This window comes from Notolepis coatsorum (assembly GCF_963971535.1).
Source record: "Notolepis coatsorum genome assembly, chromosome: 1".
Taxonomy (NCBI): domain Eukaryota; kingdom Metazoa; phylum Chordata; class Actinopteri; order Aulopiformes; family Paralepididae; genus Notolepis; species Notolepis coatsorum.
In genome coordinates this window covers 183,251,934-183,279,285 of record NC_140165.1, presented here as the reverse complement: position 1 = coordinate 183,279,285, position 27,352 = coordinate 183,251,934, and the positions used below count along the sequence as shown (strand labels likewise).

General features: G+C 42.4%; 1 protein-coding gene across 2 annotated transcripts in view; it reads right to left on the bottom strand.

Annotated features, from left to right (window-relative positions):
* gosr1 (golgi SNAP receptor complex member 1) overlaps positions 1–27,352 on the bottom strand; it is a 260,165-nt gene that overhangs the window by 31,305 nt on the left and 201,508 nt on the right. For both annotated transcript variants that reach the window (XM_084317512.1, XM_084317513.1), the window contains one exon: positions 3,839–3,868. In XM_084317512.1, coding sequence (XP_084173638.1) covers positions 3,839–3,868 — 30 coding nt within the window. The remainder of the gene's footprint in view (positions 1–3,838; positions 3,869–27,352) is intronic.

Genomic DNA, 27,352 nt, shown 5'->3' with positions numbered 1-27,352 from the left:
CCCATTCTGCAATCTGTTAATAAAGTTTTCAATCAATCAATCAATCAATCAATACTCTATCACTGCACAGAAATTAGTAATTTTCTTTTGAAAGTGGTCATCAATGGTTACAGGCAGCCATACTGAAATAAGTATAATGACACAAACATTCCGTGCAATCTGTTAAATAAAGTTATTTCATTCATTCATTCATTATTTCCACCGTTGTCCCTGGAGTAAACGTTACGTTACCTCGTTCGTCGTCTGTGTAATAACAAAGCCATCGTAGTTTCAGTTGCATTCCAGATCCACCCTGTTGTTGACATGTCCTTAATTCTTTGAAAACATAACGTTACTGAAATGAATAAGGAATGCAATGTTCGCTAGCTTCACAATAAAGTCTCTCTCAGTCTCGCGCCGTCCCAACGTTGACAGTGGCTCGTCTGTTATCGACACAAAGGCACAGTGATGAATGAGGAAGTCAATAGACCGCCGCCGGTCGACTTTGCGCCTCCTGGCGGCATAAAACAGAACAGCAGCCTGGGTTCCTAATTAATTCCAACGACGTGATATCACCGTGCGAGCGTCGCGGCAAAGCGTCCATGAAAACTAAAGGCTTCATCTGTACTAAGAAATCGACCATGCCTATATTATGACCTACTCTGTTAATATGCACTCTGTAGCACTCAGGTTCAACACTGTTTGACAAACAATGTTACTTACCCTTACCTGCCAGAGTTGTACCCCTCCTGCTGACTTGTACAGAATTTGTAAGTCGCTTTGAATAATAGCATCAGCTAAATGACTAAATGTAAATGGTCTGTGTCTCTAGAGCTCAGCCGCATCGCCCCCTCCGAGAAACTCACCCAGAGGAGAGTAGACCTCTAGTGAACTCCAGACACTATTTCCCAACTATGTCTTTGACTTTCCTCGAGTTGGTCCTATTACAGTTGAAACAAGCGGAGGAGACTTCCGGTTTGCGACGTTCTGGTGAGCAGCCACATGAAAGAGGTCCCGGTCAATGAATATCAAAAAAAGGAAGTAAAACAATTCAAAACGAAATAAAAAGTGAAGATTCGAGGACAAAAGAAAGAAGGATGAACACGAGGACAAATGAAAGAAAAGCAACGGTACTCCAGATGAAGTAAATACACAGATGGAAAAGACTCAACACGAGGCAATGATGCAACAGGTAGAACAAGCTAGTGGGACGCTGAATGTAAATGCAGAAAAGCTACAGGCCAACATACGAACTAGCTTACAAGCTAACATAGAAGCTAACCAGGCCACCACGCAGATTGGATTAGGAGCAATGGGGAGCATACAATGTAACACAGAAAAATCCAACGGAGGTGGCAATGAAGCGTCGGAGCTATGTAGAAATAAAGAAAATTCAGAAAAAGAAAGGAACCAGGTACCAACGGCGTGCGGGAGGCGGCGAGGGACACAGCGCGGATATGATGGAAGGTGCCGAGAGGGGAAGGGGAGAGGCCTACGGCCTAGGCCTACGCTGACGCAGAGGATGGAGAGGGCGCGCAGGTGGACCAGAACCGAGAGACGAGGACGAGAAGAGGATGACCGGAGGAGGAAAAGAGGGGACCTGAACCGATTCAAAGCAGATCAACTATGAAGAACGACAAAGGAACACGAGAAAGGGGCATGAAGGGCCACGGTGATCCAAATAAAGATACAAGACAAAATCAATGTGGAAAAGTACCCAATACAAGCATATACACGGGGGACCTGGGGATGAGAATAGATGCAACAGAGGAAAGATAATTGAACAGTTACCCCAAGAAGTATAAAACTATAACACCAGAATTTGGAATAATTAACACTATGATTTACAATACACACGTTATAGACAAACGATTTTACATTTATTTTAAAAAGGGACACGCTGATTAGGAAACATATTGGGGAATAATACACGATGGACTGGTGTGAAGGAACTACAGGATTACACGTGACACACAATACAAATGAACATGAGCATAAGAAAGACAGATTCAGAACTTATATAGTGCGCACTTCGCCACTAGGGGGAGCCCTCTCACTAGGAGAGCCATTACTCCCAACCCTTCCAACAGGGAACAGAGGGATACAACTAAGATCCTCTAACACCATGGGAGCGCCAAATGTTGTCTTTTCTCTTTGAGTTATGTTAGAATCTGAGTTATGTTAGAATAGCAGTTGCTTTAAATGTGCAAATGGACATATGTGAAGGACAAGAATAAAAAAATGTTGGACATGAAGAGAGGCTTGGAGAATCTCCATTGGGGGTATCTCCGTCACTAGGGGGGGGCGCGGGGGGTCGGGGGCCATTGAGGCGTGGTGCTTTGGCCTTCTATGGGACTGGGCTTGGGGTTCCCGTGGGCCGGGGGCCTAGCGGCCGGGCGGGTGGGGGCTCTGGGTGCTCGGCTATGCGCATGGTGGACCGGGATATGGGGGTGTTCCGTTTCTCGGGGAGGAGGGCGGAAGGGAGGGGTTTCTCTTATGGGGGTCAGAGCGGCTGAGCTTTGCCCCTTGTGTGTTGCGGGGTCGATGTGCGTGGGGTGGGGCTCTCGGTGACATGGGAGGTAACAAGCTTGGCTCGGTGGGGGGGAGTCCCCTATCCTCCCCTCTACTGGGCCTGGCCCAATTAATTCAAGGGACCCGTGTCGCTGGGGGCCCGGCTCTACGCGTATCGGCCTGGGATATGGGGGAGCTCTATTGGCTTAACTCAGGGGGGGGGGGGGGGGGATGTCGTTTCCGCGGTTTGGCCTGGGAGAGTGGGGTCTTGTATGTTGTGGGGTCGTTGTGCGTGGGGTGGGGTGCTTGTTGACATGGGAGGTAGCGGGCTTGGCTCGGCCCCGCGTGGGACGGACCTGGGATGTGGGGGAGCCCTATTTCTAGAGGTGGATGGCGGGAGGGGGGGTCCCTCTTATGGGGGTCTGGGTGGCTGAACGCAGCCGTATTATAGCAATTCAAGGGGCCCATGTCTGTATATTGTTTTGTTATGGATGTTATTGTAGGTATTGTCTAAGTGTTGTATGTCTGTAAATGATAATAAAAATGTAAGTTACAAAAAAAAAAAAAAAGCTGAGGAAATGGTGTCTGCAGTTCACTAGAGGTCTGCTCTCCTCTGGGTCACGTGATCTGCATCGTTTCTTGGGTACGCCGATGTAGCCGAGGTCTCGAGACACAGTTGGTTTTATGTCTGATTATCACAACAGAACCATATAATACAAAAAGAGGTGAAATGCCTCTTTAAGTGTCACATGGTGCTTCTTCTTTTCTTCTTCTAAGAATGAATCAGAGTATGCATGCTTTTTGATTTTATTCTGTGCATCAACATTGAGGCGACAGTGGCTCAGGAGGTAAAGCGGTCGTCTGGTAATTCGGTTTGATTCCAGCTACTCCCGGCAGCGTGGTGAAGTGACACGTAGTATAATAATACTACGTATAAGTAATTTTCTTTTTCATAGATTTTTTTTTTTTTCATACATGGACATTACTGTTAGTATATGAGTTTAGTATGTAATGTATTATTCTTTATACATAGACATTACTGTTAGTATGAGTTTAGTATGTAATGTATTATCTTTTATACATGGACATTACTATTAGTATGAGTTTAGTATGTAATATATTATTTCTTATACAGATATTACTGTTAGTATATGAGTTTAGAATGTAATGAATAAATGTTTTTATATACATAGATCAAAACAGTTTCTCATTTAAGTGCATTCTATGTCTGTGAATGTAGCATGACGGGCCATGTGATTGGAGGAAGAAGAGTGGGCATGGCGGGCTGTCATTCATGACAACAGATTGATGCTTCTCTGCGTGAGGAAGAGGCTGAGGCGGGCCTTACCTTATGGTGTCGTCCATCAGTCGGTCAGAACTGCACATGAGGGGAGAAGAGAAAAGAGAGATTGGTTAGTTACTGAGGCAAGGCGATGGGGTGACAACAGGGAGGGGTTTGAATGAGTGCATCTCCTCCACATCTCTCTCTCTCTCTGGGAGTTGGAGAGGAAGCAATCGATGCCCAGAATCCTGATCAGGCTGCTTGGATACCCCTCTCCTCTCTCTCTCTCTGTGCTGCTAGAGGACCACGATGGAAATAAGCCTCAAGGTTTTATTGTGTTATCCTGACTTGTCTCTTTATGTATGTACTAGAGCTGGGCCGTTAACGTGCTGCGTTAACGCGAGACTAGTATCGTGCGATAATATAATTGACGCCGTTAATCTTTTTCTCAACGTTGGGTCTGTATTGTCCTTAAATACTTGCCGTAGTTCACAGCTGTGGTGCCCGGAAGTGATTGCACGTATGTACCGGAGCTGTAGTCAGAATAATGTGTTAAACTAAAGTAACTTTAGTGGTCCGGTAATCATTGTTACACAGGTGAGGTTAAGAAGTCCTCAGGATATAACACAATTCGGCGATGAGGACGTCTGAATCTGCGCAATGCAAGAAAGAAGAAGTCTGTTGAGAGCTTTGTTTACATTATTAACGTTAGCTTAGCGAGTTAGCATGTTAGCTCACGTTAATCGGGCGGTACTTGAAAACATCTACAAGAGGAGGAAATCCACTTTACACACTAAAGGAAGGATCGACTGGACTATCGTGAGTGTTTACAACAGAAATGGCTTGGGTTATTGGAAATATTGGACCGTTTGATGACAATGTGGAGCAATATGAAATGAAAATGGGAGACCCTGATGTTAGCATGTTAGCTCACGTTAATCGGGCGGCACTTGAAAACATCTACAAGGAGGAAATCCACTTTACACACTAAAGGAAGGATCGACTGGACTATCGTGAGTGTTTACAACAGAAATGGCTTGGGTTATTGGAAATATTGGACCGTTTGATGACAATGTGGAGCAATATGAAATGAAAATGGGAGACCCTGATGTAAACAAGACAAACGTCTTTCTCTGGTCTGCATCTCCTTAACAATTGTGTGTATTGAGCTGTACTCCGACTGTAGTAGCTGTTCAGTGTTCTCTTGGAGGTGGACCTGAGACTGTAGTAGCTGTTCAGTGTTCTCTTGGAGGTGGACCTGATACTGTAGTAGCTGTTCAGTGTTCTCTTGGAGGTGGACCTGAGACTGTAGTAGCTGTTCAGTGTTCTCTTGGAGGTGGACCTGAGACTGTAGTAGGTAGTAGCTGTTCAGTGTTCTCTTGGATGTGGACCTGAGACTGTAGTAGCTGTTCAGTGTTCTCTTGGAGGTGGACCTGGGACTGTAGTAGCTGTTCAGTGTTCTCTTGGATGTGGACCTGAGACTGTAGCTGTTCAGTGTTCTCTTGGATGTGGACCTGAGACTGTAGTAGCTGTTCAGTGTTCTCTTGGAGGTGGACCTGAGACTGTAGTAGCTGTTCAGTGTTCTCTTGGATGTGGACCTGAGACTGTAGTAGCTGTTCAGTGTTCTCTTGGATGTGGACCTGAGACTGTAGCTGTTCAGTGTTCTCTTGTATGTGGACCTGAGACAGTAGCTGTTCAGTGTTCTCTTGGATGTGGACCTGATACTGTAGTAGCTGCTCAGTGTTCTCTTGGATGTGGACCTGAGACTGTAGTAGCTGTTCAGTGTTCTCTTGGATGTGGACCTGAGACTGTAGTAGCTGTTCAGTGTTCTCTTGGAGGTGGACCTGAGACTGTAGTAGCTGTTCAGTGTTCTCTTGGATGTGGACCTGAGACTGTAGTAGCTGTTCAGTGTTCTCTTCATTCATGGAACCGTTACACTGAGCTTTGTTGAGAAACCTGCTTCTGCAGCAGTCTGTGTGTGAGCAACCAGTCAGCAGCATTGTGAATTCAGAGATTCACTAAAAGACACATTGAGAGACAGGTTTGTGTGTGGATTAAGAAATGAAGGTGCACAGAAGAAACTACTGACAGAGAGTGATTTGACACTGGAGAGAGCTGTCAATATCAGTGTAACAATGTTAATGGCATCAAAGGAAGGGCACAGAAAATTACGATAAATCTGGTTTTAAAAGAAACACTGGAAATTACAAAAAGAAGAGACATGTTCATGCTGTTGAACAAGGAGATAGAACAGCTAGTGACTCCTCAGATGAAGAGGAGAGGATAAATCTCCTCCTCTGGTCATTATTTGGGTAGAACACACATTTTTAATGCATTTGGCAGACGTTTTTTTTTCTTTTTAGCCATTTTAATCTAGATTAATCTAGATCAATTCCAGGATTGCAGGTAGATTAATCTAGATTAAAAAAAATTATCTATGCCCAGCTCTAGTATGTACTCACTTCCCTGGCAGAGCTGCTGTTTAGTATGTACTCACTTCCCTGCTGGCAGAGCTTCTGTTTAGTATGTACTCACTTCCCTGGCAGAGCTGCTGTTTAGTATGTACTCACTTCCCTGCTGGCAGAGCTTCTGTTTAGTATGTACTCACTTCCCTGCTGGCAGAGCTTCTGTTTAGTATGTACTCACTTCCCTGCTGGCAGAGCTGCTGTTTAGTATGTACTCACTTCCCTGGCAGAGCTGGCGTTTAGTATGTACTCACTTCCCTGCTGGCAGAGCTGCTGTTTACATTTACATTTAGTCATTTAGCTGACGCTTTTATCCAAAGCGACTTACAAGTTCTGTACGACAAGTCATCAGGAAGGGCACAACTCTATCAGCTGAGTAACAATGTTCATAAAGTGTTGAGTGCTACAGTGTAGGTTAGTTTATTAGGACAAGTGCATGACAGTAAGGTTAGTTAGGGTTAGATTTTTTTATTAATTTTTTTTTTAATTCAGATAATGGTTGAAGAAGTGCGTCTTTAGTCGACGGCGAAAGATTGGACGGGTTTCGGCTGTCCTAACTGGGGTGGGTAGTTCATTCCACCATTGTGGGGCAAGTATGTACTCACTTCCCTGCTGGCAGAGCTGCTGTTTAGTATGTACTCACTTCCCTGGCAGAGCTGGTCTTTAGTATGTATTCACTTCCCTGCTGGCAGAGCTGCTGTTTAGTATGTACTCACTTCCCTGGCAGAGCTGGTGTTTAGTATGTACTCACTTCCATGCTGGCAGAGCTGGTGTTTAGTATGTATTGTGGGATATTTGTGGATATCCTGAAGAAGAATGTTCTCAGTCAACCGAGGTTTGGATAATAACAAAGGTTTATTAACCAAACAGTATAGTACATAGAGAGAATGGCTGAGGGCTTCGCCCCAGGTGATCAGCTGAAATGACCCAGGTAAAAGACCCGGAACGTTGTTGGGAGGAGCATTATATAGTTAAGAGGGGGAGGAGGGGGTCCCATTTGATAGGTCAAATGGGGGGGGGGGGATACAGGATTGGGGAGAGGGGGGGGGGGCACAGGATTGGGGAGAGAGGGGAGGGGAATGTCTTTACATGAGGGAGTTGGGGAATCATTATATTATTATTATATTCCACAGTATGTACTCACTTCCCTGCTGGCAGAGCTGGTGTTTAGTATGTACTCACTTCCCTGGCAGAGCTGCTGTTTAGTATGTACTCACTTCCCTGCTGGCAGAGCTGGTGTTTAGTATGTACTCACTTCCCTGCTGGCAGAGCTGCTGTTTAGTATGTACTTACTTCCCTGGCAGAGCTGCTGTTTAGTATGTACTTACTTCCCTGGCAGAGCTGCTGTTTAGTATGTACTCACTTCCCTGGCAGAGCTGCTGTTTAGTATGTACTCACTTCCCTGCCAGAGCTGCTGTTTAGTATGTACTCACTTCCCTGGCAGAGCTGCTGTTTAGTATGTACTCACTTCCCTGGCAGAGCTGCTGTTTAGTATGTACTCACTTCCCTGGCAGAGCTGCTGTTTAGTATATACTAGGGGTGCACCGATGTATCGGTCGGGTATCGGTATCGGCGGATAAGTGCCTTGTTGACTGCAATCGGCCTATCGGCCGATAAGCTCGAATGTGCCGATGGCAGTAGCCGATAAATATCCATCAATTTGTGTAGCGTCAAGACAAAAAAAAGTTCACTCGCGACCTACCTGCACAACGCCGCCCCCGGCCCACACACACACACACACACAAGCTACTGCATCAAAGTTACTACTTTTTTTGTATTTTATTTTTTTATAATTTTTTAAACAAACACATAAACAAACATGACAACACACGATAAGATATACAAGCATTAGTTGTCAGTGCACATCCAATGAAATCACATTTTAGTTAATAGTCTTATATAGGATATACCCCTAATACCTGTTATCTAAAAACCTACACACATATGCTCCAGCTCGTACCCCCCCCTTCCGGACCCCCCATTGGATAATCCATCCATTTTCCCTCGCTCCTAACCAGACATTACCATTATATGCTAGCTTTTATTTTCTCCACCACTTCTAACCACAATGTCATTTTGGATTCATTGAGACCCAAAATTCTAGCTGTAGATATTTCTTGATAGATCACATCGAGATATATAATAATCCAGACCTTTCGGCAATTTTTTTCCGGTTGGAACCATCGTGATGCTATCAGCTTTTTAGCCACTGTGATACCCGATAAAACCAATCTCTTTAGCTGTGGATGTACTGCACACTCAAAAACATCGTTCAGCAGTAGTACAGAGGGGTGTACAGGTATATTCCAATTTAAGAGGTTTGATAGTTGCTGGGTCACCTCTTTCCAGAATATCTTAACTGGTGGGCAGTCCCAGTACATGTGCATAAATGTCCCCTCGTCCCCATTTGTACATAAGGAGCATTTGGAGTCTTGTATAAGACCCATTTTTTTCAGTCTTATAGGAGTCAAGTATGTCCTGTGAATATAGTTAAGATTGATTTGTTGATGGTTCCGGGTTCCTTGATGTGAATCGAATATTTGCCCAGGCTTCTTGCCAATCAAAATCACTTTCCAGGTCTGGTATATCCCCTCCTCCAGACGGAGTCTAGGTGGAGGGTTTCATATGAGGACGTTAGTAATTGATCATAAAAATCTGAAACAAAACCTCTTGATGTCTCTCTTTCATAGAAGAATTTGTGGTATCTGTGGTGTACAATTGGTATATTTAATGGAACACCGTGAGCCTTCAAACATGCCAATAGCTGTGCGTAAAAGTAATATGTGGACTTGGCGAGATAAATTTTTTTGCGTATTTCATTGAAACTACAAAAACCCTGTTTATTGAAGACGTCTCCTAATGAGTGTATGCCTTGCTTTTCCCATCTAGGGAATCTTATAGGTTGTTTTTCTATCCAGATTGCATTGTTATTGAATAAGGGAGTATGATTATGCCATTTATGTAGGGTAGAATATTTTTTTTGTGTTTCGCGCCATATCCGGATCGTGATTATGGGGCCAAATTTCCGTTCGCATTGCTTAATTGGTAATTTGGTGTATACTATGCCTTTCAGCTTATGTGGAGCTACTATATTTTCTTCTAAATTTCTCCAGGATACTAATGCTTGGGGATCAAACCATGTTGTTAGTGGTCTTAAAGTGTACGCCTTAAAGTAGTGGTAGAAATCTGGAAATGCCATACCTCCGTCTGCTTTGTTTCTCTGTGCGGTGGATCTTTTTATACGTGGTGGTTTGTTATTCCAAATAAATGTGTATGTGGAGGAGTGTAATTCTTTCCAGTAACCCTTTGGAGGGGGTAACGGTAGCATTGAACTGAAGACGTTGATTCTAGGTAGGACATCCATCTTGATTATTGATATACGTGCCTGTAATGAGTTTTTAAGTTTCGACCACCTGACAAGGTCGTATTTGATTTTGTTTTGGATTTTTATGTAATTGTGCTTCACCGTTTGGCTTATGGTGGGGAATATCTCAACTCCCAAACATCTAAATTGTTTTACCATCTGTATCTCTTTTGGGAGGGTTATGTTTATTTTTGCAGGGGCGTTAAGTGGGAGGAAGGCCGACTTCGGCCAATTTATCCTAAATCCCGATAGATCTCCAAAGTCCTCAATCAGCTTGAGAAGATAAGGCAATGCTGTGTTGGGGTTTTGCATGAACAGTATTACGTCGTCCGCATATAAACGAATTTTGTGTTGTGTGCCCTTGATTATGATTGGTTCTATGGATTGGGATTGTCTTATATATTGTGCTAAAGGCTCTAATGATAGATCGAATAGTCCGGGACTAAGAGGGCAACCCTGTCTGGGTGAGTGTGATACCGGAAAGATTTTGGAGATGATTGTACCTGTTGTAATCATGGCCGATGGGTCTTTGTATAATACTTTAATCATATCGATGAATCCTTTTCCTAACCCCATCCTTTCTAATACTGCCCATAGATACGACCATTCCAACCTGTCAAAAGCTTTCTGTAACTGAGGGGTACAATTCCCTGACTGTATTAAATAAGTATGGTATCATTAAACCACTACTGTCTTATGTACATTACTACTGGCCATACAGTACACAGGTATATGAGATGAACACTTCCACAATGACACGGTTCCACACAAATCTTGGTTAGAATAATATTTATTAGCAGCAATAATAGTAGATTACATTACTTTACTTAGAGTCGCGCTTGTAAGGCGAAGAATGTGCGTGAGTAAGTCAAGAGCGTAAGTCCATTATAATATTACGCAGGAGATAATGAATACCACCTGTATCTTAGGAATTATATCTATGGTACACTAGTAGGGCAGCGGGAGATACTAGTAGGGTCCCTCCGGTTGTAGGCCAGCAAGGGGAGAGGATTTGTCGGTAGCAAAGTCTGGGTCAACGAAGAATAGGGAGACTCCAGGTACAGGAGACAGTGCAATAATCTCTTGATCCGCAGACGAATAACAGCTATTCTCCGGCATGCAGCTCCGCATGGAAGAAAGCTAGCCAGCCTCAGGCGTCTTAGAGGCGGGCTCGACGTTGCTCCTCACAGGGTAAATCCCACACAATTGTGGGTGTAGACGATTCTCCGCTCCATCAGCTACAGGACCAAAGCAAATATAATCCAGCCGAAAAGGGCTATGTAGTCGTCGGGTAGGTTATCCAGTGTACATGTCCACACGGTCCTCGTCTAGGGCTCCTCGGATGAAGGCGCCAGGTTAAGCTGCCCAGCCTGGATAAGCACACTAGCTGGTACGAGGAAACGTTGGTAATGCTGGTCACTGTAGAACGGTAGCCGCACGATACACTATACATAAATAGACTATTACTGAATTAATAGAATAGGTCGAACTCGACGGTACAGCGTTAAACTCTGATACTTCAGCTATCAATTCGCACGCGGTCTCAATGCTCTATTTGGGGCCAAACGGGCCCTACTTCACCGCACGTTGTATCGTGGGTGAGGCTTCACTTGGGTAACTCGAACTACTTCTGTATTCACCTGCGCCATATTTATACGTTAGGTGAACAAACTAGTACCAGCCTTATTCCTGTCTCGTATTCTTGCGCAGAGCCGTTCATGTCCAGGCATGTCTTTGGCGGTGACTTTGAACTAGACCTTGGGGGTATGGCAGTGGCGCCTAAGGGACCGCTGTCCAATAGGAGAACGAAATATTATGGTCTGTACTAGGTAAAGGGATATTCCGTGTATATGTACAAAGAATACACAAGGGATATCAGACGATATACAAATATTATGCAATATATATCAATTAGTAAATATATATATTCGGTTTAATCTGATCCTTCGTAACACTTTCATTGCATCCAGGGACAGTATCGCCTTAGGTGTGTTGTCTTCCTTATTGGCATCTAGTACGTGTAGTAATCGTCTTATGTTATCGGTGATCAAGCGACCTCTTATGAATCCAGTTTGGTCCGGGTGAATTAAAGATGTCATATGCTTTTGTAGTCTGATGGCTAATACCTTAGAGTACAGTTTGATATCGGTTCCGAGGAGGCTTAAAGGTCTATAACTACCGCACTCGGTGGGGTCTTTGTCTTTTTTAAGGAGGACTGTTATGAGTGCAATATTGTCATTCTTATGGAAGTTCCCCTCCTTAACTGAGTATAAAATCATATTTAGTAATAAGGGTCCAATTATGTCCCAACAAGAGAGGTACATTTCTGGTGGGATACCGTCTCTTCCAGGAGCCCTACCTTGCATTTCAGATATGACCTCCCTAAGTTCATCTAGTGTGATCGGTGTTTCTAACTGTTTAGCGTCATCCTCTGAAAGTTTAGGGAGAATAATTTGATTAAGATATGTGTCCATTTTGTTTTGATCGAAGGTTGTTTCTGATTTATATAAGTCGGAGTAGAATTCTTTGAATGTATCATTTATTTTTTCAGGGTCTGTTTCAAGTACTTGTTGTGCTCTAATAGTAGTTATATCTGCAAATGTTGCATTAATTCTTAATCGCATGGCTAATCGGTGACTAGGTTTAGAACCTTGGGAGTACTGCTGTTGTCTTGTGCTACGTATTTGTATTTCCGATTGTTGTCTGTATACGGCATTGATCTCTTTTTTTAGTACCTTAACTTGATTTTCTAGTCGAGTTGAGTTGTTGTATTTTAAAGAATTAAATAACGTTGAGTAAAGCGTTTCCAGCTCAGCCAGTTTTGTGCATTGATTCTTGCGCATTTTGGAGGAAAAGCTATCAGTGAAATCTTTGATCATTCCCTTTACCGACATCCATATTATTCTGGGGTCTTGCACCGAGTTTGCATTCTCCCGTAGGAATACTATAAGAGCTTCTTTGAGTTGTGTAATGAATTCCTTGTTATTAAGCAACATCGAGTTAAATCGCCATCTTGGGGCTCGGGAAGATAGTATACCAAATGTTCCTTTTAGGAGTAAATAACAGTGATCTTATGTGCGTTGGGTATCATTTCCACTTCATAATTATCAAATAGTCTCGGGGATGCAAAGACATAATCTATTCTGGATAATGTGTTATGTCTCGCAGATCGACAAGAGTACTTTCGGGTCGTGAGATTAAGTGATCGCCATAAGTCATTTACACCTGTAATCTTCGACCAATCCTTTAATGCATTAGATGAATTCTTTTGTTCGCTGGAAAAGGCGAGGTAAGATTTGTCCATCCTTGGATTCCAAATGGCATTAAAATCCGCACCTATTATAAATGAGTAATCGGGAATGTCTAACATTGCATTGGTTAGTGTAGTGAAGAAACCCTCTTCGTACAAATTTGGGGCGTATACCGCTACCAACGCTATTTTCCTGTTCTTGTGTACAATCTTAGCTATAGTTATCCGACCTTCTACATCAGACCATACTCCCTTTAATTCAATATTCAACTTACGTTTAACGACTATGGCTACACCCCGAGTTCTCGTACCAATAGAAGAGTGACTAATATTATGATATGTGTTGTCCGCTAACTTATCTATGTCTTTCTCTAGAATGTGCGTTTCGCTTAGCAGAGCAATGTCCATCTGTTCTTTTTTCATCAGTGTGAGCACGCTTTTGCGTTTGAGTTGGTTATTTATTCCCCTGGTGTTCCAGATCATTATATTCAAACTAGCCATAATCTATACATGTTGTAGTGTAGTTTTTGGTAATGCTTCTGGAGTGCGAGGCAACAATAGATATACATCCAACTAGTGAGGTCCCGTTGAGAGCCGAGCTTAAAAACATACATATATACAAATAAAAATCCCCTTCCCTCCCCTCCCACCGAGAGTCGTACAGGATTGTGTTCCATGAACACAACCTTTGCGTATGACTCCCTCCCTTAAACCACCGGATATCCCAGAATGATCCAATTATCCTTAACATTCCTATGTATACCATAGGAACTAACACTCTAAATTCTACCATAAGTAGAATGTCAACTGTGGCTTGGCCACTTTCCCGTTAAATAAAAATTAAAATAAGATAAAACTAAAAATAAAGACCAAAAATAAGCTTCAATTATCATGCCATAATCACTTACATTTTATATGAACTTGTGTAATTTATAATAACCCATGAATAATATGGAGGTATTGAACTGAAAAGAGAACCTCAATAAATCAGAGAAAACAGAAGAAAAAAACAACAAGTAAAAAGGAAGAGAACATTAACTTAGATCTTAAAAGAGCTTTGCTATGCTTAAACATCTAAAGTATAAATTGGAGAAGTAGTGGAAATATTTCCAATTAATAGAAAGCAGTTTTTAAATACGTATAAAAACGTATAAATACGTTTTAAATACGTGATGGTTCTGTGGTTCTGCAGCTAGATGCTGTTGGTTATTCCCCCGAAGGGCTTCTGGTAGTATGTCTGGCCACGTATTGCTGTTATTCCAGAATGTTCCCTATATCAAAGAATGTTTTAGATGTTCTAGATTATTCCAATATGTCGTTTTTACAGTGTTCGAATGTTCCAGTATGTTCTGGAATTTTGTTAGAATTCCATACTCTTAAAATAAGGATCACTTCAACGCCATGTTCATCTTCTCTGTATCGTTCCAATTTTGAATCCAATATGTCCGCAATAATAGAAGCCCAACGGGGAAAACATTCAATAACTCTGAGCTCGTAGGTCTCTCTATCCCAAATCATCGGTTCATTAAAGTTTATACTATGGTGTCCATGCATAACAGAGATTAAAAGGCCATTTATACACTATCCTGCGTGTTGTGCTGCCATGTATTTGGCTGCATCTTCAGGCGAGTTGAGGAAAACCCTTGCTCCTTGTTTATCGACGATGCGAAGTATTGCAGGGTATATTAATTGGGGTCTGTATTTCTCCAGATAGAGTTGAGACATCACCGTCTTGAACTTGGCTCGCAGGTCCACCACCTCACGACAATAATCTTCAAAACAGTGTATTGATATATCCTTGTGTTTCAGATTGCCTTTCATCCTGCGAGTTTCACGAATAATCATTTATTTTATTCTGACTTGGCGCAGGGTAACCAATATCACTCTGGGTCTAACGTTATGGTCACTGGATCGGGTCCCCAATCTGTAGCACTGCTCCACCTCGGGTACTTTAGGAAGGATCGCTGGTCCCAAGATTTTCTGTAATTCTGTCGCAAACTCTTCAGGGTGTGCGCAGCTCACCGACTCATCCAGACCGACTATATGAATATTCAGCTTGCGTCTTTGATATTCCATATCAAAGTTACTACTTATGATTAACAAGGCATTCGTTTTGTGGCATTAACATTATATAGTTAGTGTTACACGTTCATAACATCAGCATAGTATTTACCCGAACGTAGCAAGCGTTCATACTAGCTCAGTTCCTTCCGTTGCTCACAGAGCCCTGAGTTTTACCCGTTCTGCAATCTGTTAATAACGTTTTCAATCAGACACATGTATAGAAAGGCTTTGTTTTATTATAACATGGCAGTAGCCGATAAATATCCATCAATTTGTGTAGCGTCAAGACAAAAAAAGTTCACTCGCAACCTACATGCACAACGCCGCCCCCGGCCCACACACACACAAGCTACTGCATCAAAGTTACTACTTATGATTAACAAGGCATTCGTTTTGTGGCATTAACATTATATAGTTAGTGTTACACGTTCATAACATCAGCATATTATTTACCCGAACGTAGCAAGCGTTCATACTAGCTCAGTTCCTTCCGTTGCTCACAGAGCCCTGAGTTTTACCCATTCTGCAATCTGTTAATAACGTTTTCAATCAGACACATGTATAGAAAGGATTTGTTTTATTATAACATTAGTTGCAGTAAAATCATTATGCCTCATTTAAGTCATCCTGCGGAGCTAAAAGCTAAACGTCGGCCGCGCCGTGTTGTTGTTCTAGAAAACCTCTCGTCAAAATCAATGGCGGACAAAAGCAGGAGTAAAAAATGCAACACGCTTGCCGATTGGTGGTAACAGCAGAGGCGGGTGCAAGCGGTGTGTGACGTAATTGACAGAATCGACTGTCAATCAAAATGTCATTGGTTGAGACAATTGTATCTCGCTGCAGCCCAGCAGGTAGACCATGCTGGGAGAACTAGTATCTAGCTGCAGCCCTGCAGAACATACTGGGAGAGAGATAGTGCTTTTTCTTGATGTTTCCTTTTTTTAAGTAAGTAAAGAGGCCTATGTTCATATCGGTGAGCACAATTTGTAAGACAAATATACAGTAGTTTCATAAAAAAAAATTACAAAAAAAAAAATTACAAAAAAGATTAATATTTAAAAAATATTTTGCCACAAATATCGGTATCGGTATCGGCCGATTGTGTTAGTTGAACAATCGGTATCGGTGGCAAATTTTCATATCGGTGCATCCCTAGTATGTACTCACTTCCCTGGCAGAGCTGCTGTTTAGTATGTACTCACTTTCCTGGCAGAGCTGCTGTTTAGTATGTACTCACTTCCCTGGCAGAGCTGCTGTTTAGTATGTACTCACTTCCCTGGCAGAGCTGCTGTTTAGTATGTACTCACTTCCCTGGCAGAGCTGCTGTTTAGTATGTACTCACTTCCCTGGCAGAGCTGCTGTTTAGTATGTACTCACTTCCCTGGCAGAGCTGCTGTTTAGTATGTACTCACTTCCCTGGCAGAGCTGCTGTTTAGTATGTACTCACTTCCCTGCCAGAGCTGCTGTTTAGTATGTACTCACTTCCCTGGCAGAGCTGCTGTTTAGTATGTACTCACTTCCCTGGCAGAGCTGCTGTTTAGTATGTACTCACTTCCCTGGCAGAGCTGCTGTTTAGTATGTACTCACTTCCCTGGCAGAGCTTCTGTTTAGTATGTACTCACTTCCCTGCTGGCAGAGCTGGTGTTTAGTAGGAACGCATACACTTCAAATTACTACTCCTCACCTTCAAAGCTCTTCATAAACTGCCACCCCCCCCCCCCCCCCCCCTAGCTGACTGACCTCCTTCTCCCTTACCGCCCCACCCGTTCCCTCCGGTCCTCTTCCACCGCCGCTTCCCTCACTGTCCCGTCATCCAAACTCAAACGTTTTGGTGACCGGGCATTTTCACGAGCTGCACCCAGACTTTGGAACACCCTCCCTCAGACTCTCCACCTTTAAATCCTGACTCAAAACCTACCTGTTCTCCCAAGCATACAACCTTCACTACCCATAACCACCCTCCTCTAACCTACCACCTCCCCTCCCCTTCCGTACTTTCTCTCCCTCTATTGCCCCCCCCCCATCCCCTCGGTTTCCTTACTTCCCTGATTGTTCCCCTACTGGACTTTTTATTTGTTACTTGTTACCCGTGGTTTTATGTCTTGCGTATTCATACTGTTGCTTATTCCCTGTGGTTCTTTGTTTCTCTGTTCATTTGTTTTGTTTATTGTCAGTGTCTTTGGGTTCTTGAAAAGCGCTATATAAATAAAATGTATTATTATTATGTACTCACTTCCTTTTTTTTTTTTTTTTTTTTTTATTATTTTTTAAACACACATATAAACAAACATGACAACACACGATAAGATACACAAACATTAATATACAGTGTATATCCAACGAAATTACCATTTATACAATGTCTTATACAGGATATACCCCTAATACCTGTTATCTAAAAACCTACACACATATGCTCCAGCTCGAACCCCCCCCTCCCGGACCCCTCTTTGGATAGTACCTCCATTATCCCTCGCTCCTAACCAGACACTACCATTATAAGCTAGCTTTTATTCTCTCCACCACTTCTAACCACATTGACATTTTGGATTCATTGAGACCCAGAATTCTTGCTGTAGATATTTCTTGATAAATCGCATCGAGATATGTAAGAAACCAAACTTTCCGGCACATTTTTTCCGGTTGAAACCAGCGTGATGCGATCAGCTTTTTAGCTACTGTGATACCCGATAAAACCAATCTCTTTAGCTGTGGATTTACTGCAAACTCAAAAACATCATTCAATAGTAATACAGAGGGGTGTACAGGTATATTCCAAGATACGAGTTTTGATAATTGTTGGGTCACATCTTTCCAGAATGTCTTAACTGGTGGGCAGTCCCAATACATGTGCATTATGTCCCTTCGTCCCCATTTGTACATTGGGAGCATTTGGAGTCTTGTTTAAGACCCATTCTGTTCAGTCTTATAGGAGTCAAGTATGTCCTGTGAATATAGTTAAGATTGATTTGTTGATGGTCCGGGTTCCTTGATGTAAGTCGGACATTTGCCCAGGCTCCTTGCCAATCAAAGTCACTTTCCAGGTCTGGTATATCCCTCCTCCAGACAGAGTCTAGTTGGAGGGTTTCATACGAGGACGTTAGTAATTGATGATAAAAATCTGAAACAAAACCTCTCGATGTCTCTCTTTCATAGAAGAATTTGTGGTATCTGTGGTGTTCAATTGGTATGTCTAATGGAACACCGTGAGACTTCAAACATAGCCGTAACTGTATGTAAAAAAGCCATGTGGACTTGGTGAGATTACATGTTTTGCATATTTCTCCATAACTACAAAAACCCTGTTTGTTAAAAACATCCCCTAATGAGTGTATGCCTTGCTCTTCCCATATAGGGAATCTTATAGGTCGTTTTTCAATTAAGAGTGCATTGTTATTGAATAAGGGAGTATGATTGTGCCATTTATGTGGGTTAGGATATTTTTTTTGTGTATCACGCCATATCCGGATCGCATGGGTAATTATGGGGCCAAATTTCCGTTCACAGTGCTTGATTGGTAGTTTAGTGTATGCTATGTCCTTCAGTCTATGTGGGGCTACTATATTTTCTTCAAATTTTCTCCAGGATACTAATGCTTGGGGATCAAACCATGTTGTCAATGGTCTTAATGTGTACGCCTTAAAATAGTGGAAAAAATCTGGAAATGCCATGCCACCGTCTGCTTTATTTCTCTGTGCGGTGGATCTTTTTATACGTGGTGGTTTGTTATTCCAAATAAATTTGTATGTGGAGGAGTGTAATCTTTTCCAGTAACCCTCTGGAGGGGGTAACGGTAGCATTGAACTGAAGAAGTTGATTCTAGGTAGTACATCCATCTTAACTATTGATATCCGTGCCTGTACTGAGTTTTTAAGTTTTGCCCACCTATCAAGGTCGTCTTTGATTTTGTTTTGGATTTTTGTGTAATTGTGCTTCACCGTTTGTCTTATGGTGGGGAATATTTCCACTCCCAAGCATCTAAAATGTTTTACCATAGGTATCTCTCCTGGGAGGGTTATATCTTTTTTTGCAGGGGTGTTAAGTGGAAGGAAAGCCGACTTCGGCCAATTTATCTTAAATCCCGATAAATCACCAAAGTTCTCAATCAACTTGAGCAGATGAGGCAATGTGGTGTTGGGGTTTTGCATGAACAATATTACGTCGTCCGCATATAAACTAATTTTATGTTGTGTGCCCTTGATTACGATTGGTTCTATGGATTGGGATTGTCTTATATATTGTGCTAAAGGCTCTAATGATAGATCGAATAGTCCGGGACTAAGAGGGCAACCCTGTCTGGCTGAGCGTGATACCGGAAAGATTTTGGAGATGATTGTACCTGTTGTAATCATGGCCGATGGGTCTTTGTATAATACTTTAATCAATCAATGAATCCTTTTCCTAACCCCATCCTTTCTAATACTGCCCATAGATACGACCATTCCAGCCTGTCAAAGGCTTTCATAGCATCCAGGGACAGCATCGCCTTAGGTATGGTGTCGTCCTTGTCGGCATCTAGTACGTGCAGTATTCGTCTTATGTTATCAGTGATCAGAAACCCTCTTCGTACAAATTTGGGGCGTATACCGCTACCAACGCTATTTTCCTGTTCTTGTGTACAATCTTAGCTATAGTTATCCGACCTTCTACATCAGACCATACTCCCTTTAATTCAATATTCAACTTACGTTTAACAACTATGGCTACACCCCGAGTTCTCGTACCAATAGAAGAGTGACTAATATGATGATATGTGTTGTCCGCTAACTTATGTATGTCTTTCTCTAGAATGTGCGTTTCGCTTAGCAGAGCAATGTCCATCTGTTCTTTTTTCATCAGTGTGAGCACGCTTTTGCGTTTGAGTTGGTTATTTATTCCCCCGGTGTTCCAGATCATTATATTCAAACTAGCCATAATCTATACATGTTGTAGTGTAGTTTTTGGTAATGCTTCTGGAGTGCGAAGCTACAATAGATGTACATCCAATTATTGAGGTCCCGTTGAGAGCCGAGCTTAAAAACATATATATATACAAATAAAAATCCCCTTTTTCCCCCTCTCCCAGAGAGTCGTACAGGCCTGTGTTCCATAGACACATCCTCCGCGTATGACTCCCTCCCTTAGGCCACCGGATTGCCCAAACTGAGTTTTGTAATCCTACTCTTCCTATGCTAATTGCCATAGGATCTAACATTTTCATTCTAATTCAATAGAATGTCGCTTTTGGTCTTGCGCCTTCCCTTAATGTAGTAAAATATTATGAAATATGAAAAAAATAATACCTTCATTGATATATTAATTTGAACCTTCTACTAACTTATGTAGGAAACATCAGAAAAAGGAAAAGATTGTAGACAAACACTAACACCTTAAAATGAAGAAAAATAGAAAAGAACAATGTAAGATAAAAAAAAGGGAGTGAGAGCTAAAATAAAACTCAACGTGGAGAAACCACTAGAATAAAATTGAATACATAGATAAAAGAGAAAAACAGAGACTTTTAGAGCTACATTGTGCCAATCTCTAAATCAGTGGAGTGATTATTTAAATTATTATAATAACCTTGTTGTGCTCATACATTTAGGTGTGGCTGATTTTTTTAAAGCCTTATCAAGGCCTGATTAAACTTCAGTCAATTGATCATATGCTTATACACACCGGATGTTAATGTTAAAGTTGCATGCCTTCGTTGTAATGGTGCATTTTATTCTAGAAGGTTGTAGAATGCCCTAGTATATACGAACAGACTGCTGTTATGTTCCAGAATGATCTTCCTACCCAGGGTTCATGACTACTAGTATTTTCAGGATATTCCATAGTGTCCCAGAGCAGTCGAGCGATGAGCCCAGAATATTCCAGATTGTTCACAGTGTCAATGATATATTCTTGTCTCCACGGAGACCAGAAGTCTGTAAATATAATGCATTACGAACCATATTATACACCTTGTGCCTTGGTGTTGCCGGCATGCATATCATCTGCTACTTTTGTTGAGTCGTGGTAAAGTCATTCTAATACTGAAATACAAAGAGAAAGAGAGAGATGAGTAGGCTTATCTGGTGCGAGACAGTGTTGCGTTCTGCCCTGGGGGACCTGCTCCATGTAGATTAAAGTATTCCTCTGCGTCTTTAGGCGTGCGTAATCCTTCCCTCCGGCCGTCTTTTCCCACGATCGATAATAGTGCCGGGTATATTAGCCTTGGTCTGAGGCCACACTTGAACAATTTCTGCATCACCTCCTTGTAGGGGAAACGCTGAGTGATGGCCTCTTTGCATAGATCTTCGTAGATAAATATTGAATTTTTACCATATTTCAGTTTCCCCCTTTGGTTACGTGCAACTCTGATGATGTCATCTCTTATTGCCGTCTTGCGCAGAGTAACAATGATGACTCTTGGACCGTTGCCTCTTTGTTCTCGAGTACCGATTCTGTAACATTGGTCCACTATCGGCTCTGTGGTTAGAATGTTGTTACCCAAAATCTCTGCTAACACTGTTGGAAACTTGTCGTCTGTGCAATAGACTGATTCATCAAGTCCCACAATGCGGATATTATTTCGCCTGTAGTAACGTTGGGTCTCGAGCAGCCTCTCCATCGCTTCATCTTTGACTTCTTGTATTTTTATCCGACATGCTTCTTCCACCTTTTTTATCTCCTTCGTTAACTCTGTCAATCCATCGTTGACGTTCTTCTCGTTCTCTTTGACTACCCGTGTAATTTCTGTCACCGTATTCTCCACTGTCGTGATTCGCACGGACTGTACAGCGACCGCTTTCATAACTTCTTCGAATTTAGCATCGATGTGTTCGAATTTAGTATCGATGTGTGCAACGTGTAATTTGAAAGCGACCATCTGTTCTTTCATCAGGATAGTCAGAGTGTTGAAGTCGGGTTGAGTAATTGCACTGCCTGTGTCAGTTGATATTGTAGGTGCAGTGATGGGAGCGATGGATTTGTTGGCTATTATCTTCTCAAAATCCTCTGCTTTGTCCCTCACGGTACTTTTTCCTGTCGTTCCCGTTATGTTGTCCTCTATTGTCTCCCTCTCGGAGCCAGTCGCCGATGGTCCCGGTATATTCTCATCGGGGATTGTCAACAACGGATCTGCCACCGCGTCGCCTGTTATTTTTTTTTAACGTGTCTCAATCGTCGCCGTTGGATTTGCTGCTTCGTGTTTCTTTCCAACCTTTTTCTTATCCTTACCATCTGTTGGAGCCAGATTCAGTCCTTAATATTTATTTATTTATTTAGTTAAAAATATGAAGCAATATTGTTTGGAAAACGATTTGAAATGAACTTGATTGATAACATCTTTTATTTGTTATGACTTGGATGTGTGTTGCTTCAACAACGTGGAGGCGTGTCTGGTCCAGCCCATTTTGAACCGGTGATTACAGCACCCTAGTGTGTAATCTCACATTCTCTTCCCAGGAGCAGTCGCATTTTTATCTCCTCTCCCTCCTCCAGAGAAACACCTCAAGGCCTCTCTCTTATCGGTTTGGAGACGTCCGTACCAGCCCTTACAGCTCGTTTCACCGGAGCCTAGATCTGCACTCGCTGGAAACGCTCAGACGTTTTGACCTTTTTCTTCTATCTTTTTTACAACAGAATCCTCAACTCAACTCGACTTTTGACCGTAATATGGATCTAATAAGCTGGGCTTTTACAGCGATTGATCGCATATTCTCTACAAGGAAGCAGAATGCGGATGACCCATTATGCCCTCTTGGGAGCTATCAGGCGGGATACACCATAAATTCATACGGGACCTGGCTCGCAATATGCTTTTTCCCGCTGGAGATAAACGACGTTGAGGACGTATATCTTCTAATTGTCATGCTGCTCGGCCTGGGCTCCGTCAGCTGCTGGATCTGGTACTGCCTGAAGCTAATTCGGAAGAAGTTGATTTCCCTGGCCAGGGATCTGGCCGGGATCAAGGAAAACCTAATGGAACTGTTTAAGAAAATCGCTGACCTAAGTACCCTGCGCGGTGATGAACAATTGAGCTCCAAGACCATGTTGGAAAGAGGCGAACTCTACCACGTAGACGAACAGTCATGCTTGAAGACAATTCTTGAGAGACTTGCTTCTAACCATGCAGAGGAACTTTCGCGGTCACAGGCCATACTGGATATCACGTCGGAAATTAGGGACGTGAAAATAAAGATGCCACCATACCGTAATAGGGGATACGACGATGGTGACGATGATTAGACAAAATTGACCTGATTCTGACCATATGCGGCATTTCTGCCTCGAGCTGCATGTTATCACCCCCCCCCCCCCCCTCCCCCTTCCCACACCCTCCTTATCCTTTCTGCTGTGGAACGAACCGAGGCCAAGGTCAACGCGGAGGAGTTGACTCTCCGGCGATGTGTGATTTCTGGGAAAGAGGAGACAAACTGTACTGTCTGGAAGCGATAAGATTGATGAGGCCCCCCCACCCCCCCCCCCCCATCCGCCCCTTTCGTTGTAACTCAACTGGCGCCATACGCCGTGGCAGGCTGCCTCTGATGCGCGTCGGTGGGGGCCCCCCTTGACTGCTCCACAACCAAATTCCTTACCCGAATCTCCAATGCCCCCCCCCCCCCCCTCCACTCCGCCCCCCCTCCAGTTCACCAGGCGCGATCCACTGTGTTTCTACATGGTGGAATGCAGCCGACTATCGCATACAGTGTCTCAGGCCTCCTGTAATGATGACATGTGTCAACAAATGTACATGTCTGTTGAATTTATGCTGTGCCATTGTTACTGTAAAAATTTAATGATTGTGTTGTTGTTAATATCATTAATGAGACGTTGAGCTGTATGTGTGTGTCACGAATTTCCCCAAGGGGATTAATAAAGGAATATCTTATCTTATCTTATCTTATCTTAACTCACTTTATCAATGGACTGGTGCGCTAGTAAAAAACATGACACTGGAATGTAAGGCATGCAGCCCAGACGTTTTTTGACCGTCGCAAGCGCTATGGATTTGGAACTTTAGAAATTGGAAACAGGACACCATGCAACGGGAATAAGCCAGCACACCTCCACGTCATCCGGTAGGAACCCATTCACGCTAAACAAAGCTTCAAGTAAATGACAATAAATACTCTTTTCTATAAACCAAACAATTCATCTCAGCTGTTTTCTTACGGAAAAGCGCATGCGCGCGTCAACCAAGGCTGTGGATCTCACATTGTCAAAAACCAGGCATGCAATACTTGCGCCTTTGTTTAAGGAACATCACTGGAATTGATTGCTGGAAATAACGTTACGTTTGTTTGCTTTGAAGATTGTGTATCGAACATTCCACGTTACTACTGGGAACGAGGTTAACTATGGACGGAGTTCAATGAATGGATACGCGCCACTCATTGGATGCACGTCTGTGAAGCACTGACGTCATTTCATATTGTTATCCCCGTCGTCAGATAATAATCAAGAAACGAATCAAGTCGAAGTATCAGTCGACGACGATGTTTGAATTAAATTGAAAAGCATGTGCAATAAATGCACCTTTTCAGTTATTTGTTGGAACCAAATCAAACATTAAAGGAAAATGGAACGTTTGGTGGAAGAAATTGACGCTGTACATTCCAATAGATTACAAGAATTGAAAGCATCTAGAAGCACCAAATTGGGTGTTTTAACCAGAAGGAAAAATGAAATCTTTGATTTAATGAAGCATACATGCCAGGTGGAAATCGTTAAATCAAAAGTGGAAAACGAGTTCAACAAAGCATATCAAGAACTGAATGATGTAAATGGTTGTGTCAAAACTTTATTGTCAGTAATGTCAGAGGATGATGTTAAACTTGATCAAAGTGAGTGGTACATCCCTAAAATAATACCAGTGGATGAATTCAAAGATTACAATGTGTATTACAATGGATTGATCAAAATGAAAAGGTGACTGATGATGATGCTACAATGAATATTGCAATTACAGTGGATGATATTGCTCCAAAGGACAGTGTTTCCAATGTGCGATCAAGACGCTCATCAAAATCCTCAAGATCATCCATAGCATCTCTTAAAATGCAATTGGAAAGTGAACAAGCTGAACTAGCAGTCAAGGCTGAAGGGCTTAAAAGGAAGCAGCAGCTTGAGATAAAAGAAGCAGAGCTCCAAGCCGAGAAAGAAAAGCTTGAGATGGAAACTCAAATGGCTGCTAACAAAGCAAAGTTAAGCATAATCAAAGGATATGAATTATCGCATGAATTAACACAAACTGTACCTAAAGAAATGCAACAATCGGATGGAATGAATGAATACCTGGAAGGATACATTCAAGAGGAAACGGAACAACAACCAGAAAAGCTGTCATGGACAGCTGGTTTGGACAGCACCAACATAGATGATGTTCCAACCAGATCAAGGTCCACTCACAAGGAACCAGTGGAAAGAGCAACACATGGAACTATGACAGAATATGAATCTGTGCGTAAAAAAATACCATCACAACTAACATATCAAAGGCATCAAGAATACGACCCTTTGACCTCAGTCTATGCCACGCATACAATTAATCCTCCTCTAGGTGGCACCAAAGTACAAGCTATGTCATATGAAAATACTTCAACTTTCAGACCGTATGACCTCCCTGCTTTTACAGGTGCACGCCACTTCATGCCACACGGCACAGATGCACAAGGACATGTAGGACCATCAACACAACCACACAGTAAAGGACCTACAACAAATACCCAGGACACAAGTAAAAAGCATGAATTTTACAGTCTGGTGAACCTAATGGAAGGTCAAAATAGGATAACAGAAACTCTGATTAAGCAACAAGGACAATTCACTTTGCCATCAATCACTATCCCTGTCTTTAAAGGAGACCCTCTGGAATACCAATTCTTTATAAGAGCCTTTGAACATGGCATTGAGAGGAAAACCGCCAGGATATGCTGTATTTTCTGGAGCAATTCACATCAGGTCAGCCAAGGGAACTGGTGCGCAGTTGCCAATACATGCTTCCAGACACAGGTTACACTACAGCAAAGGAGCTTTTAAAGAAGCATTTCGGTAACAAACACAAGATTGCCACTTCATACTTGGACAAAGTGCTCAGCTGGCCAATAATCAAAGCTGAAGATGCAGAGGCCTTGCAGGCTTATGCTGTGTTTCTCAATGGTTGTCTCAATGCCATGAGCTCTGTCGAGTACTTGGAGGAATTGAACCATCCAACTAACATGAGAGCCATTCTCAGTAAATTAGCCTACAAGACGCAAGAAAGATGGAGATTCAGAGCTTGTGAATTACAGGATCGTTATGGAACAAGGCCAAAATTTCCAGAGCTGGTGGAATTTATAAACTATCAATCCAGAATCCTATCACATCCGTTGTTTGGAAGCTTAAATCCCACACAGACAAGAAGGCCCGTCATACCACCACCAGGCAAGCCCTTCCTCTCTAAAGACGGAAGGCCTAAGAGTGCATACAGTGGATTCGCTACCAATGTGGCAAAGGTGACAGGCAGCTTCTACAAGCAGGCTGTAACCGAATGTGTGGATAAAGCACCAAGAAAAACAACCAACGAATGTTTACATTGCAAGGGAAACCATGAGCTCAGTTCATGTTCACAACTGAAAAAGAAAACTCATGAAGAAAAACTGGAATTCTTGAAGAAAAAAGGAGTGTGTTTTGGATGTTTTGAAGTGGGTCACATGAGCAAAGGTTGTCAAAAGAGACTTACCTGTCAAGTGTGTTCTCTCAAACATCCCACAATCCTGCACATCAACAGAAAATATCCTAATATAGAGAAGGATGAAAACTCTAAAGATACAGCCGTGACAGTATACACCTCCAGAACATTTACAACAAGCGGTGCAAGGGGAAGGCTAAGAGAATTATTAAGGACTCGAGCCACCCGAACAACTGCCTCTTTGAACTGCTGCGGTCAGGCAAGCGATACCGGAGTCTTAAGGCGAGCACAGAAAGACTCAGAAGAAGCTTCTATCCCCAGGCCATCAGGCTGCTAAACGAACAATAAACACTATGCAACAACCATCAAATGCACACAGCACACACACCCACACGCACACACTCACTTAAACAAACAACACACTGCAGCACCCACTCTCCACACTTTAGATCACACAAACACACTTTATATTTATTGATAAAGGATTTGCACTACAACTCATACACCTACTGTAAATTGTACCTAAATTGCACCTCATCCCATTTCTGCCTTGCACTATATAGTATTGTATATTAGTACACTGCACAGTATTGTATATTATATGGTAACTCAGTTACGTCTATTCTGCATCGAACATTGTACATATGTCTATACTGAACACTGTGACCTCATTTTTTTTTACTTCTAATTTACATGCTATACTATGTTATTTTATTTCATACTTATCTTGTCTTGCACAGTCTCTGGAGCGCAACAGTAAGAAGCATTTTGTATAAAAGTATTCTGTACTTCTGTATGA